This window comes from Amphiura filiformis, chromosome 3 (assembly GCF_039555335.1).
Source record: "Amphiura filiformis chromosome 3, Afil_fr2py, whole genome shotgun sequence".
Classification (NCBI taxonomy): Eukaryota; Metazoa; Echinodermata; class Ophiuroidea; order Amphilepidida; family Amphiuridae; genus Amphiura; species Amphiura filiformis.
In genome coordinates, this window is record NC_092630.1 from 44,321,744 (window position 1) to 44,343,522 (window position 21,779).

The 21,779-nt window shown below is 36.0% G+C and overlaps 2 protein-coding genes across 3 annotated transcripts; both read left to right on the forward strand.

Annotated features, from left to right (window-relative positions):
• Positions 1-7,938: 7,938 nt before the first annotated feature.
• Positions 7,939-12,390, forward strand: LOC140147703 (uncharacterized). Its single transcript, XM_072169469.1, has 4 exons — positions 7,939-8,086; positions 8,932-9,132; positions 11,071-11,155; positions 11,598-12,390. Exons 1-4 carry the CDS (start codon positions 8,014-8,016, stop codon positions 11,983-11,985), a joined length of 747 nt encoding a protein of 248 aa, XP_072025570.1. The 5' UTR covers positions 7,939-8,013; the 3' UTR covers positions 11,986-12,390.
• A 2,111-nt stretch (positions 12,391-14,501) lies between these two features.
• LOC140148575 (mitogen-activated protein kinase kinase kinase 20-like) lies at positions 14,502-21,173 on the forward strand. Of its 2 annotated transcripts, none has more exons than XM_072170577.1 (3): positions 14,502-14,646; positions 16,345-17,115; positions 19,805-21,173. In XM_072170577.1, exons 2-3 carry the CDS (start codon positions 16,588-16,590, stop codon positions 20,339-20,341), a joined length of 1,065 nt encoding a protein of 354 aa, XP_072026678.1. In that variant the 5' UTR covers positions 14,502-14,646; positions 16,345-16,587; the 3' UTR covers positions 20,342-21,173. The 2 variants fall into 2 exon arrangements, with proteins under 2 accessions (XP_072026678.1, XP_072026676.1); XM_072170575.1 differs by lacking the exon at positions 14,502-14,646 and adding an exon at positions 14,692-14,774.
• The last annotated feature ends 606 nt before the right edge of the window (positions 21,174-21,779 follow it).

Here is a 21,779-nt window from a genome sequence, read left to right on the forward strand (position 1 = left end):
GAAGTTATAATATTAATGTACCAACCCAAACCTAATCCATCAATGAGATCGTGAATAAGCATGTATATAATGTGTAGGCTAGTTAGGCTCAGGTGATATATAGTATCACTGCGTGATGTTCGCTACACACTTGTTGTCTAACAGATATGATCCAATTCCATCCACATACAAATATTGCATTCCAAGTATAGAACGGAAATTGGTGCAAAATTTTGCTCCCAGAAATAGAGCAAATGTGTCACAATGACAACAATGGTCCAATCAAGTTAGCATGACATTGTTTGTAGTATTTCATATGTGTGTCATAGGATGTCACGCTGGAGCAAATGTCCTTGCTTTGCACAATTTATGCAATTTTGATGTCTTTAATCCAAGCAGAGGTATCACTTAAATGAAGCAAGGTATTCATGACCATTTCAGCATTAGCCGTATCCATATATTCCAATATTGCTTGCTCATAGGTTGTTGACAATAAAATCCTACTATGCTTGCTAAAACTACTCTCGTGAAAGCCGGTGTCCGTCACAAAAATAAGGTTGTCTCGCTTCGTGAGCCAAAAGCTGCTTATGAACAAATCAATGAACTTGTCATTGGATGAGAGGGTGAGAGAATGAGAAGAGTAAAACAGATTCCATTTAGAAATTAATAGCTCCTTAAAGGAAGGTGAACTGGCTAGACTTATTCAAAGACTTCAGGTGTACTACTATCATGTGTATATTACAACTGATTAGACTGTGTCAAAATCTTCCATACACCTACTGGCTAGTCCAGTTTAAAATGTGCAAGTTGAGACATCACTAGTGGACTTGCCTCTGGTTTGGGTAATTTGCGGAGTAATAACAGCAAAAGAGCAATGATGGCTTCCAGTTGACCTAGATATTCCAGTCCACTTGTAACACATAAGGAATGTTATCTCCACCTGCTTGACACCTGCAGTAGTTAAATGTGACTTTTGTGTAGCCAGTACATACGTCCAAAGCAAAGATTAGGTAACAAATCTGCAGGGTCTCCAATAGGTCACGTTTCACACAAATACGGCAGATGAACCTTTTTGATGACTTAGATTTAAGTCTCTGCAATCTCTGCACCCTCAAGGCAGATAAGCAAAATGATACAGCGGTTTCCAAACCTACTATAGAAGCAATACTTGTGACCCATAATGTAGTCACAGTGTACTATGTCGCATTCCCATGCACTCAGCTCAAAAATGAACGGAGGATATTTGAAGAATAGAATAGAATAAAAGTGTCTCGGTACTTGACTGAATCATATGATCAGGATGCTGTGCAGCATAATGGCATTTTTGCCCAATTCCGCTTGCAAGCTATTGTGATGGTTTATGAATGAATAAATTGAATTATGAACAATACGAGTAATTAGTGGTGACTGGCGAGATGCATAGCAGCACTATGGCATTATCTGTTGTCAAGGATGTATAGGAATTCATTTGGGGATAGCTAGATTGAAATTGTCATAGTAGGGATGCAAGGTTAATTTGTGAACAAATAAATCTCTCTTACCTGATGATAAAATGAAAATAATATATATAACCTGAAATACTTGGTGTCATATGTAAAGTAGGTCACAACACAATATTTAAAAGGTAGATTTCTTACATTACTTTTTACAAATTTGAGAGAGCGATTTAAAAACAAAAGCTGATTGATGCCAGTTCTCTTTAACATAAACATTTCTTGGCTTATTTCACGTCATAATAAAAGCTCTTCGTCATTTGTCAACCCACTATATACACTATAAAAATCAAGTGAATTTTCAAATTTGATTTACTGAATTATGCTGATTGAATATAAGCAAGGTGGAAACTTACCACAAAAAATGGAGGAGAAAAAAAGGTTCCTTTGCATAAGCAGACTTTATGCAAATCTATCCAGTTTTCTATTTACATTATCAGATGAATGTTTGTCCAGGGATTTAAATTAAATGGCCACACTTACATAATAATACCAGGGAAGTGCCACCTTGCTCCATTTACTTAATTTTCAACATAAACATGACCTACTAAGATTACCAATCAATTAACAGGTTTGATTGATGGGTGGGTAACGATGCATATTAATGTATGCATAATCAAAGCTTTCTCAATGGTGATTTTTGTTGGTATAACCGAGTGTTAGAGAAAAAACCTTAATAAATGGTTTTATTAGGGACTGTTCACTATTTATGCTGGGGAGGAATGGGGATTACAATTTTGTTTTCCCCTTCGATTCAATTCAAAAACTCTGTGTTCTGCACTTATTTTATGAAATTACTCCATTTCAAATTTCACATTCCTCCCTCGTTTTCCTGGCAAAAAAATTTCAGATTCCCCCTCTTGTTGACAAAAATTGCATTCCCACAAAATCCCCCATTCCTCCTGGCATAAATAATAACTGCTCCCTTTATGAAACCTCTTATCCATCTCTTTTTGTTCTTAGATATTTATCGTCTCTTCTGCTGATACCAGTATTGATGAAGTAGCGATCTTCTGCTGATGCCAGCATTGATGAAGTAGTTATCTTCTGCTGATACCAGCATTGATGAAGTAACTATCTTCTGCTGCTACCAGCATGGATGAAGTAGCTATCTTCTGCCCATACCAGCATTGATGAAGTAGATAATGTACTCCTGGTTATCTTCTGCTGATACCAGTATTGGTGAAGTAGCTATTTTCTGCTGATCCCAGCATTGATGAAGTAGCTATCTTCTGCTGATATCAGCATTGATGAAGTTGCTATCATCTGCTGATAATACCATTGATGAACTAGCTATCGTCTGCTGATACCAGCATTGATGGAGTAGCTATCGTCTGCTGATTCCAGCATTGATGAAGTAGCTATCTTCTGCTGATACCAGCATTGATGAAGTAGCTATCTTCTGCTGATACCAGCATTGATGAAGTAGCTATCTTCTGCTGATACCATACCAGCATGATGAAGTAGCTATGTACTCCTGGTCCCAGCATTGATGAGGTAGCTATCTTCTGCTGATAACAGCATTGATGAAGTAGCAATCTTCTGCTGATACCAGCATTGATGAAGTAGCTATCTTCTGCTGATACCAGCACTGATGAAGTAGCTATCTTCTGCTGATACCAGCATTGATGAAGTAGTTATCTTCTGCCCATACCAGCATTGATGAAGTAGCTATGTACTCCTGGTCCCAGCATTGATGAGGTAGCTATCTTCTGCTGATAACAGCATTGATGAAGTAGCAATCTTCTGCTGATACCAGCATTGATGAAGTAGCTATCTTCTGCTGATACCAGCATTGATGAAGTAGTTATCTTCTACTGATCCCAGCATTGATGAAGTAGCTATCTTCTGCTGATACCAGCATTGATTAAGTAGCTATCTTCTGCTGATACCAGCATTGATTAAGTAGCTATCTTCTGATCCCAGCATTGATGAAGTAGCTATCTTCTGCTGATACCAGCATTTATGAAGTAGCTATCTTCTGCTGATACCAGTATTGACAAAGTAGCTATCTTCTGCTGATACCAGCATTGATGAAGTAGCTATCTTCTGCTGATACCAGCATTGATTAAGTAGCTAACTTCTGATCCCAGCATTGATGAAGTAGTTATCTTCTGCTGATACCAGCGTTGATGAAGTAACTATCTTCTGCTGATACCAGTATTGATTAAGTAGCTAACTTCTGATCCCAGCATTGATGAAGTAGTGCTGATACCAGCATTGATGAAGTAGTCATCTTCTACTGATACCAGCATTGATGAAGTAGCTATCTTCTGCTGATACCAGCACTGATGAAGTACATGAGTGGCTATCTTCTGCTGATACCAGCATGGATGAAGTAGCTATCTAATAATTGCTCCCTTATTAAGAAACCTCATTCTTAGATATTTGTCTATCTTAAAAACATGTCAGTATATATAGTTGGACTAAATTATAAATCTGTTTAACTGAATGTCAGTACATACCAATAAAAAACAGAAACAGGTATAAAGTTTCTTACCCAGGTTTAATGTAAATTATTATAGTATTATTCATTTTGATAACAATAACAATTGCTTGTTCCACAAGTTGAAAATCATATTTAGATATTTGGATGTGTGCTAAATTGTGTACCTATATCATTTATCACATTTGGGTATTATTTTTCTTTATCAATATCACTTTAATTATTTTACTACTCATTTCAGACGTCATTTATTTTTTATGATAATGGATTTGCTTGATATGGCATTGACAAGTGATTTGGTTTTCATAGGTAATCTTAGCAGAAGGTGACAGTCAACCTCACTCTCAATTTCTCGTATTGTTAGTATTAATAAAGTTGTAATGTATTATTTATAGTCTGAGACAGTATATTGTTGTGATATGTCATAATTGGTTTTAACATAAAGTACATGTACACATGTAGTAAGTAATCAGTCTATTTCTCATCACTCTCATTAATGCTCTCTAAATCATACATAAAATATCCCATTATATAAACAGTATCTTTCACATACACACATCTTTCACTCCTTGCTACTTACCTTTCTGGTGTCGCATCAGACCGGACCAAGCTGACATAGAGATGCACAGCAACTCATTCCTACCCTTGCAAAAATATCACAAGTGAGATTTGTTTTGTTAAAGGTGGGTGCTCCTATTGTCTTCTACGTCACATTAAGGCCCATCACCCAAACATTCTTATCACAAGTTTTGAGCTAAATTGCTCTAGCAGCTTATATTCCAGAAGCATATTTCAGACCTAAAATTTCACTGGATTATGAGAAAAATCTAAGCCTTTATTTGAAACAAAAATCTGTGTTTTAATGGGGAAAAGTGGAAGGACGAGGCTGCCAATCAGGTCACGCACCTTTAACTTGCACATATTATATAGATAGGTTTGTTAAAACAATAATTTCTTTTCACACTTTTCTCACTAGCTAACTTAAAAATATTCTTGACCCAAAGTATGTAATGTATTATAGCTGAAAGCATGTATAACCAACTGCAAAGTAACCAGCATATCTCACTAAACATAACCAGGTTCCTCAAGGGTTACTGCATAGGTGTAGCTACTCCTTATGTACTTGAGATATTAGATTAATTATTAATGCACTTGCGTGCAACTCTGACATATAAATATCTTTCCTATTTTTGGAGCCCATTTTGCACTGACAGCACTAAAAATATAGTATAAGGTTTAGGTTTTCTGAATATAAAGGGTCCATGGAAGTTCAGTTTTTGTGCAATGGAGGTCTATGAACAAATACTTTTTTTCTACTGCAATGGTCATCTATAAAAGTTAAATTTCTCTGAGCAAAATGAAACATTTTTGACAAAAGTTCATGTTCTGGGATCGCAAAGGTGAAAGGTCTATAAAAAGCAGTTTCTCTGCACAAGCTGGTTGTCTGCAAAATGTTGACATCTTTACAACAGGCTTTGAAAGATCAGTATGAGAGTTAAATTTTGTGAGTGCAACGATCAGCTATAAAGTTCTCTGAACACGCTGGTTTATGCATTGTAGTTAAATGTGTCTGGTTACCTATAGAATAGATGAGCTTGTACAGATGCAGCTGATGAAACAATCTTGTGATTTACTCTCAGTTGTATATAACGTTCAAATGGAAACCTTTGATTGCTATACTTGGATCATGTTTCAAATCTCACTGTGAAATATGCATTGGGCACAAATGGCTTGCTGTTCAATACTTGACCGCAGTCATCAGATACCATCCATCCTGAAGTCCATTTGTGTTTGACGTTTTGCCATCTTATTATATTCTAGAAATTCTAGACTTGTTTTTAAATAAATTACAGCATGCAACTATGCAAGACTACACTTTATCAATAAAGTTAATCTACTTTGAAGATTTTTATTACGGAAGGAAAGATCTAATATCCTTGTTTAGTTCCTGTGGATATTTCCAAAACAAATCTAACAGGTATTTGATTACATAATGCAAAATCTTGGATATATCCCCAAATATATTTTTAGTTTCCTTTGCTAAGGCTGAAATGTGTTTGATTGGCAAAACCCAACCTATACCCTAAATATACTGTCGACCCTGAATACTTTTATTTGTTTTGAGGGAGGAAAAAAAAAGGCAATTTAAATTTGATATATTATGGATAATAAATGCACTACAAATTGAACAAAGTAGTTTGTGACCATTTGAAGTTAAAAAGAAGTTAACTTTAACAGACGCATGATATCTTATGTGTATTTGAAAACAGGTCAGATTTCATAAATTTGTTTTTAAATACCTCAACCAACTTACCCTATTTTATTTTTTATGTTACGCCAATCAAATAATTTTTCTGGGTCTAACTTAAATTAATTTGGAAAGATCCCATTTACTTACCTATTGGTACATCATAGCAGAGATGGGGTAATATGAAAGATAAAAAAAGAACAGAGAACAAGAGTGATTAGAATAATTAGAAATACATTGTTTGTGTATCAATTATTATAAGCAATGTATTATGTGATGCGATCAAGCAAAATCAGTCGGAACTCGCAAATATTGATTTTGAGATATAGCCAATCAAAGGAAATATTTCCTTTTGTTTCCTGATCCTTTTTATCCTGGTGTTTTGGGAACTCTTTAATTGCTCATATCTTAGGAACTGGTTGTTCAATTTCAATGGGGTTTTCTGCAAAATGAAGCTTTGTAAATACGTGTTACTATCCTAAAAGACCCTGAAAATGTAATATTTCCAAGTTCCGACTGATTGTGCTTGATTGCATCTGACCTGCTCAAATAAATAAGCATAAAGTCACAAGTTGGGAGTTTCAAGACATTCCAACTGTTGAGTTGATGTTTGAAGACACCTGTATTGGCAGTGGTATGTCCTTTGTGAATGGGGACAGAATTCAATAAAGAGTACAGCATATTATAGCAATTCACAAAGGACATACCACTGACTAGACAGGTGTCTTCAAACAAAGAAGAACAACTCAACAATTTAAACATTTCAAAACTTCCAACTTGTGACTCTACACTCATGGGAGCAAGTCACAATTAAGTACTTGATCAAAAATATACAAAGATTTTCTTATTAAGCCTGACCTGAATAATATACATTTAAATCAAATTCTCATTATATTCCAGACATAACCTCATGAATAGACATGATTTGTGTGATTTAATCAAATTTTATTACAAATGTAACTCATAAATATCTCACAACGGATCATAAAATGTGTAATTGTTCCAATCTTGCACATAAATAACCCGTGTTTGCATATCATTTCTCAATGCGCAAACGAGCGCCCATAAATCACCGTAAGTAAGCCCACATCTGCATATCACGGATTAAATGCACATTAAAACAATGAATGCAAGAAACATTTTCAATAGTCTTTTAAACAAAAAGTATGTTATTTTCACAAAGTAAATTTGCAAAATAGCGGTAATAAATGACAATAATAACCATGATAACTGTGTACTATCGTGTTTTACGGTAGTTGCATGAAATTCACAGGGTTTGTGTTGGGCCTTAGTACTGTTCCTCAGGAGCGTGAGGGGAGCTCACTATCCCTATGAAAATTTCTTCTGCTCAAAACAAACTCCGATTTCATGCAATGACCTCAAAACAGATTATAAATTTGTTGAAATCAGTTATTATTGTCTAATGTTCAATATTTAAAAAAATCAACATTTTAGAGATTGGATGAAATGTTTTTTCCCTTTATTAAAAAGTTGAAGGCAAAATGTGTGTCAGACTTTGCTTCTGCATTTTTGAACTTTTTTCCCATGCTATTTTGCAATGACACATTATGGCATACAAGACAAAAGTTATTACCAATTACCAAATTATATTACACTTGCGTAAATTAAAAATAACCACTAACACAATAATTCAAAATAAAAATTTATGATTTATGCATCTATGTTGAGCTGACCTTTGACCTTAAATCAATTGTTAAATACAACAGGTGCAAAAATATTTCAGATCTATTGTTTGCAAACACAAGAGAACAAATACACTTGAAAATGTTTTTCGCTAGCTGATATTGATAAAAATATACTACTATGACAACGAAAATGACATAATAATGGGAGATATAAAAGCCTTACTCTCCAGGGTGCAATCAGATGCCATAATTGCAATTACGGCACTGGAATCAGGTATGTGTATAAATACTTAATATTTTTCCAATTAGAATATTGTTTTATTATCTCTAGCAATGATATTGCACATGACTAACCTTGATATATTATGAGTATATAAAGAGAGCTGTGAAGTTGTCAATATTTCTATAAAACAATGATTATGTGTTATTATTGAATACTGACTCATATGCAATGCAATTTCCACTTAATATGTAACATAGTTGTACACATACTTTTTTGCATTTAGTTTGTAGAATAACGGGCTGTGGTAATTTTAAAATGGATATATTCCAGCTCCTTTGCATCAAACACAAAAATGTTTCTAAAATGTTATAAACATGTTATAAATGCATTTTGGTTTTGGTAAAAATGTTTTAATAGCATTTAAATGTTAAGATATATAAAGGGCATGAAAATGCTTTCAAAACGTTTTATATGAAAAAACACAACAACAACACTATAAAGACGTTGTCAAAATGTTATTTCCAATTATGTTTTGGTAAACATTTTTGCCAAATATTTTGTGAACACTTAATAGTACCATTATGGTAAAATATTTTACATTAAGTTTTCAAAAATGTTTTTTAAATGTTATTATATACCCATTATATAACCCAACATTTAAACATTTTCATTTGGGGTCTTCCCGTCAGTCCGAAACACCGTCAGTCCGAACCACCACTAGTCCAAATTTTTAGGGTTAGAGTTAGGGTTAGCGTAAGGTAAGCTTAAAATTTGGACTAGTGGTGGTGAGGACTGACAGGGTTTCGGACTGACGGGGTGTACCCAAACATTTTGTGTCTGCCAGGTTTTTTGAATCTTGGAACTTTTCATGCCATTCATTCTCTTTATCCCATTAGTGCTCCAGATTACATCAGCTTCCTGTGTTTCCCCACCACAAGTTATTGGCAGTAGACACGATGCAACACAGGATTCCTATGCTACATCAGCGGTCATCAGGTATACATGTAAATCAGGCTTTATCTTAGAAGAACCATCTCATCAAAGAGTCTGTCTACAGAATGGAACCTGGACAGGCCAAGATTCACCATGTCAAATCAGTAAGTCAATCAACTCTTCATACTATGTCAGCAGGGTTCCTGCACCTTGAAGCCTTTAAAATTCAAGGACTTTTCAAGGTCCAAAAGCATGATTTTCAAGGATTTACCACAACACAAAAATCATGATGCGGCTCTCCATGCGGCACATATTAACGGAAGTGACAGTTCCTCTCCACTCCCCAAATTTTGTCAAAATTATACTTTAGGTAAAATTCCAATTTCAAGACAAGGACTTTCAAAGCAAATTTCCAGGACTTTCAAGGCCTTGAAAAGGTGTTTTCAAATTCAAGGATTTTCAAGGACTTTCAAGGACCATGGGAACCCTGTATGTGATTTTGTTCCTTTAATGGAAAGGTTGGATAAAGGGGAAGAGCCCATTAGTCTGAAGGGTTGTCAAATATGAAATGGGTTGAAGTTAGGGTTGGTGGTATTTTATGTTAAGATTTAGGGTTAGGGATGAAATTAGGGTTATCATTAGGGTTAGTGTTAGGGATATAGTCAGATTCCTCCTGTCAGAGAAAATAAAAACAGCTCAGGAAATGCTTTAAAGGGTCAAAACATCAGTCGGAAGAGTCAGCTTAAAGATGAATACCACCAAGATGAAGTTCATGTCCTTTAACCAAGATCAGTAGGTTAACATCAGCACAAATCATGGCACATAGCTAACTGAGGTGAAAGACTTCAAATATCTTGAAGCATTGATGGCTGGCATAGAGCATGATGTCAAAACACATAAGGCAGTGGCTTGGAGAGCATGTAAAAGCCTAAGCAAGATGTGGAAGTCTGCTCTACCAAAGAAATTCAAATTAAGGGACTTCAGTGCAACAGTGGAGTCTGTGTTAACATATGGATGTGAAGCCTGGACCATAACTCCCAAACTATCTAAAGAGCTGGATGGCTGTTACATTGAAATTGCTTACGGAAGTGTACAGCATCCATTGGAAGCAGCACATAAGCAACAAAGAACTGTACAGTGACCTTCCAAGACTCTCAGAGAAGATCAGACATGCTTCACTGGACACTGCTTCAGGAGTAAGAGTGAACCTGTCACCAAACTGATAAATTGGACACCCAAACCCTGGTAGACCACCCATTACATTATGTAGATGTACTCAAGCAAGACACTGGACTGGAAGCATCTAACCTAGGAACGGCGATGCAGGACAGGAGGATATGGAAAGCTGTCGTGGTTTGGGAAAATCTCCCGAAATAAGCATAAGCAAAGTAAGGGTTAGTGTTAGGATATGGGTTAGTTTGGTTTAGAGTATGTTTAGGGTTAAGATAGGACTTAGTATGTTATCTTTTAGGGTGAAGTTTAGGGTTAGGGTCAAGGTAAGGTGTAGGGTTTATAGTTATTCGGTTTTTGGACTAATTAACGACCCTTCTGACTGTTTATCAGCAACCAGGTAAAGAACAGACAACAAACTAACAAACAAGCAAACAAACAAATTCAATATCCAACATTGCATCATTATAATGTGTCACCTCAAATTTGAAAGCCTAGTATAATTATATATTGAGACATGTTACAAAATGGCTTGCTTAATATTCTGGAATGATGTGAACCCAAATAACATTTAAGGTGATGTTTTTTATTGCATTACGTTGCCAATACTAAGAACATTCTCTTGATGAGCTGTTTGTCAACAAAGATGAAGTCAAATATATTAAATGATGGATCCGGAAAATTTATTAAGTTGGGCACAAATGTGGGACATTTAATGGCCAACAAAACCCACGACTATGGTGAGGGTTTGTGCTTACTCTAAAATTAAAACAATTAAGTAGAAGCATTATATTTCTCTAAGCAAAACTACTTTCAAATGCTCTTTTAACAAGCTGTTATCTAAGAGTTGTATTTAGTTCTTTGAGCTTCTATGATAGCAAGTGTCTATCTTTACCAATAACACTTTGTTCACTCTGTTTTTATATTTTCAGATGCTTCATCTTTAGGCTATGCCATCATCAGTTGTTTGATAACTATTATTGTTTTTGTGGTTCTGATTGGATGGGCTCTGAACAGGTAAGATATATTCCAATATATGATGACCAGTCATGTAATAATCATAGATTCCCATATTATGTGGATCCTGAGTTTCTTTACCTGACGCCTTCCCATAATATATAATAAGTGTATTGCATTACAAAGAAGATGGGTTAACCTTTGAGCTGTATCTATTGTTATGCAATACGTCCATTACCTTGTGGAAGGAATTTCAGTCAAACTGATTTCCGGTAGAGAAACCCAGCATCCAAGTATTGATATTAGACTTTTTCGAAAGGTTATACAAGGAAAATTAAAAAGAAATGTGACAATGTTCATATTCTTAAATCTACATGGTCTGACCCATACTTTGATTTTCTTGGCTTTCATCAAATTACATTATTTTTAAGACTAGTAATACAGCTTTAGTTGAGTATTAAAAGTGTGTGATATAAGCTTTTGACATTTTTGCTCTTTACAGGCACAAACGAAAGGAAAGCATTGCTCATAGGCTTAGCCGTTCAGCGCCCTTTGGTTTCACAAGAGCCAGGTTAGGTTACAAAGGCTTCTCCAATCCTGTACCAGAGAGTAGCCCATCTATACACAGTAGAGAAAGTAGTCTACTAGAACTACCACTGAGTACATGGGAACATAGCAATCAAAATGGGAAGGAACAGAGCATTCAAAATGTGAAGGAGCATAACACTCAAAATGGCAAGCCAGCATCTACTATGGTGTGGACAGTGAGTAATGGTAAAGCAGCATCAACTCCTTCTACTGTGAACTGGGAAACAAATACTGAAAATGGAAGACCAGCATCTACTGTGGCATTAAATGATGTCTATCCTATAGATGTCACAAGCTTGTGAATGAGTGTACATATATCTTATGTAGGCCTGATTGTTTACTTGTTAATTATATGGATGTACATGAAGGAAAGTTTGCTGAGGAAGCATTTCTCATCCATAATTTGCATTAGCTTGATGAAGCTTGATGGAACCATTCAACTTGAGGAGATAGTACACCTTTTCTTAACATATTACATTCTTGATGGAGAAGAGATATCCAATTCTTTGAGTGTTAGCAAAGACATGATTGCACCAAAATTTGTTTCTTTGAACAAATTTGCATTTAAAGACTCCCACCCTTCTCTATGTTGTGTACAACCAGCTTAAACAAAACATCTGTTTGATGGCAAAAACTGGTAATAGGACCGCTACAGACTTTTAAGTGGATGTAGAATATTTGATGCAACATGTCTTCGTATTTAATCTATTCCCATTCTATTTTCAGCAATGTTTAAGTTTTAACAAATGTTTGATGATGTTTTATAATATATTTAGACCAGACATTCTAAATAACATATTATCGATTTGATGTCATCAAACATTTGTCGAAACTGAAACATTTAATACTGCAAATAAAATGGGAATAGATTAAATAATGAAAACATGATAAATCGAACATTCAACGCAGAATACTCGAGTCTGTAGCGGCCATCATACATACGGCATAAAAGCATGACTTCCATACTTTCATTCCTTACGTATTGTCATGAACATCAATATTGACATACATACATGACTATCACAGGTGAACAACAATGATATATTTTGTACATGACAAAACTTCACTGTGAATACTGCCATCTCTTATGGTGTAAAAAAAGAGACTGAGAAAGAAGGGACAGTGCTCCGACTTGAACAACATTAATAGATGTAACAGAATGTTCATCTCTTGCTAATATTGAACTCAACAAATTCAAAGCATGGTGCATGATTACATATAAAATGCATGATTTTTAATCAGGTGATCAGACTTCAAAAGCTAGTAAAGAATGCCATTCCTAAACTTGACAACTGGATTTTTTAATTAAACCACATAAATTATCAATTTTTTCAGCACAAAAAAAAATCATAATCATAACTGACAAAAGTTACTATGCCAGTTTGTAAGAAGTTGCAAAATAATACCATCAAAGGAAGTTGATTTTACACAAAATGTGTTGCTTTGATTTGAATCTGGAAATACTGAAGAATATTTAAATATTTAAACAATAAAAGGGCCATAGCATGCAGATGGCAGAGTTAGCCCTCTTTTTTTTATTATTTGTTATCATATTTCTTTTATAACATCATATCAATTTGGACACCTTAATTTGGCTAACTCATTCTTCATAGCTGGCCCAATATGTTTGATTTTACTACAGCCCTGCACATTAGGTAGACATTTGAAACTAAATGAAAACAACATTTCTGGTTTGCGACAAACAACACTATGAGTGTTATTGACTATTTACTGTTTCCTGATGTGTTCATTCAGATTACATGGGCTGTGTCATTTCTTTGCTGATTTTACTTTTTTTTTAAATAAATCCCAGCAACCCGTAAAGTGTGCTGAGGCTTGTAGATTAAGGTCTAGGCATTGTACCTGTGTGTACAGTAGTGCACTATAAATCACTGCCGTATACATTTTATATTCACACTCTACATCAAGAGAGGGTGCTATAATACTTTATCAACTTGTCAGGTGGTGATTGCCCAAATTAAGGAAAAATAAAATAAAGTGTCAATGTAAATAACTTGTTTTTTCTGTTATTGTATTTTAGTGTAACAAAACGGAGATGTGAAATCTATATGAATGTTCATTCATGTTTTTATTAACAGTCCTATGTGTGCAGTGGTGTAGCTATCATCCTGGCGAAAAGGCTTGCCACACCAAAGCATTAATTTACCAACATCCTTCCCGCTCCCATATTTGGACCACATCATCATCATTTCTACATTACAGTCTCCCAACATTGAAAAAATGTGGGGGTTGGGAAGGGGAGAATGTAAACTGACTGTACATTTTCAACAATTGTACAAATATTATGCAGAAATGTAGGCCTACTTAACTCTAGCGAGTGTATGCTTTTAACAACAATGCTGGTGTGGCAACAAATTTCCGCCAGGATTTTAGGCCTCACCAATACATGTGCTGATCACGCATATGAACGATCTTCAAACTAAGCAATGAACATCCCCATGGCAACCATGTAAATATACCACAAACCATTCAACTGCAGGGATAATTTTGTGTTTCAAATGGAACAGACAAATTAAACTGCATTTTGAGTGCCAATAAAATACTTAGTTTAAGTTCAAAAACGTGATATGTAACTCACAGATTCTGATGTTTTTATTCCTATGTAGTTCAGTATTTTGATATATTGACCCATATTTTACGAGGCTATAAATAACTTTTTGTTATGGTTCAATGCATCTGAATACTTAAGGACATGTTGGTACAATACTTGTGTTGGTTGCATTTTTTGTTCGGCTGTTTGAATTTGTTTTTGATTATTATTAATAATATTACAGTAGTGTAATAGTATATAATTATTTAAATTCATCAAGTGGTCTAAATTTACTTGTTGTAAATCCCGCAAATAAATGTAGCGTGAAAATTAACCACCAGTGCAACAGGTATATACCACCACACAAGGAAGTTATCAAAAGTGTCATATCCGTGTCCACTGAAATACATAGGTAAGTGTGTTGGTATTATTCCTAGACAGGTTTTATTAGGGACTTTCCAAATTCATTCTGAACTGCGGAAGTCTAGAAGTTACTTTACATAAGGAAGTTATTTTTATTATATCGTTCTGCTGTAACAGGTAAGATTGCTAATTAATTATTGCCTTCTATTGTTAAATGTATTCCCTTTTGAACCTGCTAAATCACAAAATTGCAACAGTTTCAATATATTCCTACAATCATACAACAGAAGTGTTACATGTAGCACTCAATTTACATATCAAATTCCAATGGCTTTACTCAGGCAGAACAAAGCCAATGACCTCGCCATAACATGGATACTAATGCCATGCGGGCAAGATTTTTATACCCCTATCTTGGCATTCCCCGAATAATACCAACCCGCCCGTCCCATCCAGAAAAATTTGGAACAATTAACCCGAGGGGGGGGGGCTCATAATTATTGCACAGCCCCTAATACCAGTACACTTCCTCAAGTGTAAACCGAGTTAAGCTTACAATGATACAGCATTGTTTACTGTGGTAATAGCTTCAGATGTTATTAAACATGCCAGTAATTAAAGAAATAGAAATTCTGGTGTCAACAATCACTGTGACTGCATATTCAAGATGACCAAACACGCAAAAGAAAAATAGTGGAGGATCACGTAATGTGAAAAAGTGGGAAATTTTGGCGGAAATGCTGAACCACATAAGAAAACTTATGTTTGTCATGTGACTCACTTATGTGAGTATTCATTTTTGTCTGCCTGGTGACACCCTTTACGATTTTGTGAGTCAAATGACACACTTGAAGTGAGTCAACCAACTCATTTAGTGGGTCAAATGTGTCATGTGACCCACTTAAGGTGGGTCAAGCCATGACACAATGATCCACTAAGTGTGTCACATGACTCACTGACCCACTAAATGGGTTGGTTGACTCACTTCAAGTGTGTCATTTGACTCACTTCGACCCGCTTAATGAGTTGATTGACTCGCTTCAAGTGTGTCATTTGACTCGCATAAGTCATAAAGGGGGTCACCAGGTGGACAAAATAAATACACATGTAGGTGAGTCACATGACCCACATAAGTTTTGTGTGTAAGGAGGGACCAAAGGGACTACCTGCCCCAAAGATACATCTTTCCCCACCATCATGTCCCCCTGTTGGATGGCTACCTGCCATTATATTTTCGATATTTAGGCCCTTTTTGCCTATTTTTCTCTAATGTTGCCCCTTTGAAAGTCACCTTTCCCCCTTCACTAGAAGAAGTTTTGAATGCGAAAACTGACATTTTGGTGAGAAACAGCCAAAATGGAACGAATTTAAATTTTCTCATTCTTTTGGATGAGAAACTTCGTGGTGTGTGTGTCAATTATTATTGTCTTATTAAAACTGGCGAGAATTGGTAATTCCTGCAGGGCTCAAAACAAACATTATTATTTTCTCATCCAAAAGAACGAGAAAATTTAAATTCTTTCCATTTTGGCCGTTTCTCACCAAAATGTCTGTTTTCTCATCCAAAATTTGATCTACCATCATGGAAAATTATGATAGGTCAATAAAATTAATATAAAATCCTGCCAAAATATGACTGTTTCCTACTCTACTATACATTTTTCTGATGAATGTCTTACAATCTTCTCTTAGATGACATATTCCTAGAATTAAATGTCCAACACTATCTTTATTCCATTTTCAACAGATTTTGAATGAGCAACATGGCACAAGTTAAGTATATAAAGCGACAAGACCTACAAATAGTGAAAGAGATTGGAGCAGGTGGGTTTAGCTCAGTGTGTCAAGCAACTTGGAATCAACATGAAGTAGCCGCAAAAGACTTCACAAAATCAACAGACATGAACTAGAAATCCTGTCCAATCTTAGCCATCCTAATATTGTTGAACTCATAGGGGTTGTAGATGAGAACTTTGAATTTCTTCTTGTCATGGAGCTCTGCCATAAAGGGTCACTCCGGTCCTACCTCAACAAAATGAACGGGGAGAAGCTAGCAGTGAAACACTTCTTTGAATGGTCAAGACAAGCAGCACAACCTATCAAGTACCTCAAGGAGATGAAGATTATTCACAAAGATATAAAATCGCCCAACTATCTCATAACACATGATAACATCCTGAAACTCTGTGATTTTGGATCAGCAAAGATGATTGAAATCACAATAAACAATGCTACAATGACGGCGTCTTATGCATGGATGGCACCAGAGCTTCTAAGAGATGGCACACTATCTCCATCATATGATATCTACTCATTTGGGGTCGTGATATGGGAGCTATGGACAGCACTGGCCCCTTTCTATGGAATGGAACCCCAATTTATAGTGTGGAGGATTTGCAATGATGACGAGAAGCCAGCGATACCAGACGACTGCCCAAAGCCTCTTGCAGATTTGATGAAAAGTTGTTGGCAAACAGATTGGCACATGAGGCCTAGCATTGACCAGATTTTGGAACAGGTCAGTTTTAAAATGCATTTGAACATACATCAATGGCTCAGCGGCACAAAGACGTATGCAGTCAGCCACCTGGACAACCGATTCTTTAGAAATGCTTAGTCGCTAAAAGTCGATCGATACATGTTAAAATCAGCACAATTCAGAGATACACCTTTTTGCTATGAAATTAATTTTCTCGGTCAAATATAAAGCAATAATTTTTTTTCTTCAGTAATGTCAGTTAAAAACTTGGTGCTTGGATATACATTTTTTTTAAAATACTGGTGTTAAAATTATGCATCAAAGCGTGTCCACTAGTACGATATTTTTGCTCTTCATAGGCCTTGAATTCGACTGCGAGCCTTTTACGGAATTCACGTTTTAGCGTCTCAAACTAATATAGTTTGCTAAAGAAAGATATTTCCCACCCTGTAAGGCACATCGTGTGGGTCTATATGTTATAGTTTTGTCAGAATTTCCGTTTTTGTTTTACCCTTTTTCCCTTCATGCTCCGAAAATGTCAAATTCAGTACTTTTATCTCGAGAGCAACCAGCAGAAATAGTCGATATTTCCTTTGTTGTTTATCCAGGTCAATTTTCCATTGAAAGCAAATTGCGATTTGGTAGCCCAAATCCCCAATTGAGTGTTCTGGTTAAACATGATCAGTAGGAGCGCTATAGGCCTGGGAATTTCTTTGCTATATTGAAGTTCTAGCAACACTGTAGTCATGCCGGTATTCCTATTAAACCCAGGGATATCGATCCACAATGCTAGTATTAGCCTTAGATTTCACGCGTTGATTTTGAAAAATGGTCAGCCGGCAGTAAAAATGGTGAAATGAAAACGCAAATTCTGACAAAACTATGATATATCGCTCACGGTGATGTGCGTTAGAAAGTTGGGAAAAATCCTTCATTAGCGAACTATCTTACTTTGAAAAGCTAAAAGGTTGATCCAAAAAAAGGCTCGAGGGCAGAGTTTAAACCTATCAAAATCGAAAATCTTACACTAAATGACTAAATTTCACGCCTAAGTTTAACACTAGAATTTGAAAAAAAATACAGTATCAAGCACTACAATTTTTCCTGACATTTACTGAAAAAATGAAAATGATTGCTTTTCATTTGGCCGAGAAAATTAATTTTACATCGAAAAGGTGTAACTAAAAATTTAGCTCATTTCAACACCAAATTCGATCGTTTGTATTGCCTCATTAAATGACTGAGTGAGCCTTGCATAACAAAAGAATCGGTTGTCCAGGATGCTAACTGTATGTCCATTAGCTGCCGTGTGAATGATTGCATCTAGATGGCATAGGGTTCACTGGCAAAAAGATGTATGTCCCTAAGAACTGCCATGAATTATACATGTAAATCTAAGCTAGAGATAATATCTTATGCTTCCCACAATGCATTTCTTCCCTGTACTGATTTGCTATTCAGTGCAACATGGGTTGATAGTGACAAAAAATACCTCGATCATCTACAAAAGGTATTTCTTGTCACTATCAGCCCATGTTGCACTGAATAGCAAATCAGTACTGGGAAGAAATGCATTGTGGGAAGTGTAGAATACCATCTGTGGAGCTCACCCAGGAAACATAAAAATGTTTTGAAAATGTTGCAGACTTCACATGTTTTGGTTAAAACATTTTAATAACACTTATTAAATGTTGGGTTATATAAAAGCCATAATTTTTTTTTTTTTTTTAATGTTGCATGTAAAAAAACACTATAACAATTGCAAAATATTTTTGGCAAACATTTTTGCACAATATTTTGTCAACATTATGTTCAAATGTTTTACATCCAATTTTTGAAAAATGTTTTCTGAATGTTACGAAAATTACACCCTTTATATAACCCAACAATTAAACAAGATCTGTGAAACATTTTGTGTTTGCTGGGTAGCTATCCCTTTGTACTGCTGAGCCAATGATGACATAACTAGAACAATCACTCATTTGAAGAACAACAGACTTGATAATCATGATCAACCCACACGCAAAGGCTTGTGAGGTCAGTATTGCAATTGGTGAATATTGCAACATGGGAATTGAGTTACCCTTTGCTCAAAGTAGTCTTACTCATCGCCAGGCCCATATGCAGGGGGTCCTGTAAACATCCTAGATTGTGCAATCCAATCTTTATTTGAATTGTTTTATCAAAATAAACATTTTGACACATCTTTTGTCAAAATTAGAGCACTTTAATGTTTTTACACCTGATAGAGCCAAAAACATGACCTTTGACCTTTTTGTTAATGACTCAAGAACAGTACATCCTAGATAGGTCAAACTATACATTTTCTGAATCCTTGGTTATTAATCCTTGGTTGTTCAATTGCTATCGGGCATTTTTGTGTAGCCCATGAGGTCAACTACCTATGGTAAAAGTGCTGCTTCTCCCCCCCCCCCTCCCAAGTGGAACATCCCACCCCCTGGGCTCACCCACTATAGCCATCTTTGGCTTCACCCCACCCGCTGCCAATCAAAATAAGAAATTGGGGAATTTCTACTTAGGGGCAAAATATTCCAATTTTTCACCCCCACACACCCACTCCAATGGGTGCAATGTTTTAGAAACGTGTCAGTTTTGAATCACAATCAATACCTTAGTTGGCAAACTCAAAGGAAATACTTGGCATGCACCATTAACCGTCAAACAAGGTGCTAACTTTATCCTTTTTTTTACTGTCAATTATTTTCAGCTTTCTTCCACAACTGAACAGGAAGTGATTCTTATAGTTCAACAGCAGTTCATCGCTGGTCCCTGGGAAAAGGAGAATGAGTTTGGTTTGTCTATACCCGGTACACTATCGGACCCCAAAAGTGTAACAGTCAACACTGAGGGCGATATTGTAGTGGTCGACGCATTAGAAGAACAGGTCAAAGTGTTTAGCATGAATGGACAGTACAGGTTAGGTATAGATACTACGCAATCTGTTGTTCCTGGAATATTATCCAAGCCATGGTGTGTCAGTGTGAGCTCCCAAACATACTTCCTTACAGATAGCACCCAATATGTCCATGTTTATAATGCACAGGGTTGCTATGGCAACAAGTGGGTTGCAATATCCCCTGAACATAAAGCTTCAGATGGTCAAACTACAGAACTACAAGGACTAACCATAGATGAAAATGGTGATATATTGGTAGGAGAATCTACGCAAAGGTACATCAGCGTGCACAAACAAGATGGCGTCCATATCTTTAGTATTAAGACAAACATTAGGCCTCATTTTTGACAGTGACATCACAAAACACGATTGTGATTTGTGATCGTACTGACAATGTAGTACAAATCATAGACAGGACAGGACGAGTGATCAAAAAACTTGCACCTACAGCACCAGTTAAGTACTGGCAACCCAAAGGGGTGTGTTGCCATGACAACATGGTTTTTGTTTGTAACTATGCAATGGCTGATTATGGGATCTGCTGCTTCTCAGTGTCTGGTGATTATTTGGGGGCCATAGCTACTGGGAAATGGCCGCTGAGTCTTGCATATGTGAAAGAGTCCAAGAAGTTTGTAGTGACACATAAAAATAAGACCAGGGTTGTAGTGTATTGCTGCAATAAATGAATGTGCAGTACAAAGTTAATCATTAAAAACTTTAGATTAAATGGGTGTGATCCGATCACAGCCTTATCCCCCATATTCCGACATCAAAACGGAGAAGAAAGCTCATACTTTTATCATTACCCCAGTAAGATTTAACGCCGAGATATGTTTTGTTTACATGACATAACAAAATGTGGTGAATGTGATAACCACAACCAGAAGTGTGCTATCATATGGGGTACATGTTTTTGCTTCACATATCAGAACCGCTGGAGCATTCAAATGCAAAATTGGGAAACTTTGTAGGCCGCAATGTAAAATAGAAAACATTGGGCCATAAAACTTTATAGAGCATTATATGGGCTTATACTTTCTATGAAGGGTATCAGCCCACTATGTCAAAGGTGCGCTAATTTTAAATAAGGTTTGTTATGTTAAATATGAAGTTTTCTCTTGAGAAGTTGGCCACGTTTGATGTATTGGAACGGTACCCTTTGGGTCCGTATTTTATTGGATAAGCTGAAGTTAAATCCAATTCTGGATTACAAATAAATGGAGATACTCCTGATGGATATGCCTAGCAAAACTTTGAGTAAAATGTGCCTTATTTCATCGGGGGTAAATATGAAGTATAAGGTTTGCTTTGTTGACCTCAGGGTAAAAGGGTCAGTGTTAGATTCAATGTAGTGAGCCATATTTAATTTTTGACAAAGCAAACCTTTGACATAGCAGTGTCATAGCCTGTAAACCACCACTGTATTAATATCCAAATTAGGGAGAGCAAGAGCAATGTGCTATTCCATTGAAATTCCACACTCCCCCTGTGGACGATTTTGGAAATATCTTCTACAGGGGTAATATGGATTTCAAATGGAAATAACATTAAGGCAACTCCATTTGAATTTCACACACCCTCTGAGAATGATTCAACCTGAATCTTCCACAGAGGTAGGGTGAGCTTCAAATTGAGTTAGTTAATGTGCTAATTCTATTTGAAACTTTCATAATCAGCCTGCGAAAGATATTTCCAAAATCTTCCACAGAGGGCTTGTGGACTTTACATGGAGTAGCCCCATACAGCTCTCCTTAAATTAAATATTTAAGAGAGATTTTTAGCTCAT

Excerpts from the sequence above, each read along its gene's own strand:
- LOC140147703 (XM_072169469.1), top strand. The coding sequence starts at position 8,014 with ATGGGAGATATAAAAGCCTTACTCTCCAGGGTGCAATCAGATGCCATA. Across the intron at positions 8,087-8,931 it reads AATTACGGCACTGGAATCAG|TGCTCCAGATTACATCAGCT; the intron begins GTATGTGTATAA and ends TTATCCCATTAG. Across the intron at positions 11,156-11,597 it reads ATTGGATGGGCTCTGAACAG|GCACAAACGAAAGGAAAGCA; the intron begins GTAAGATATATT and ends TGCTCTTTACAG.
- LOC140148575 (XM_072170577.1), top strand. The coding sequence starts at position 16,588 with ATGGAGCTCTGCCATAAAGGGTCACTCCGGTCCTACCTCAACAAAATG. Across the intron at positions 17,116-19,804 it reads TTGACCAGATTTTGGAACAG|CTTTCTTCCACAACTGAACA; the intron begins GTCAGTTTTAAA and ends AATTATTTTCAG.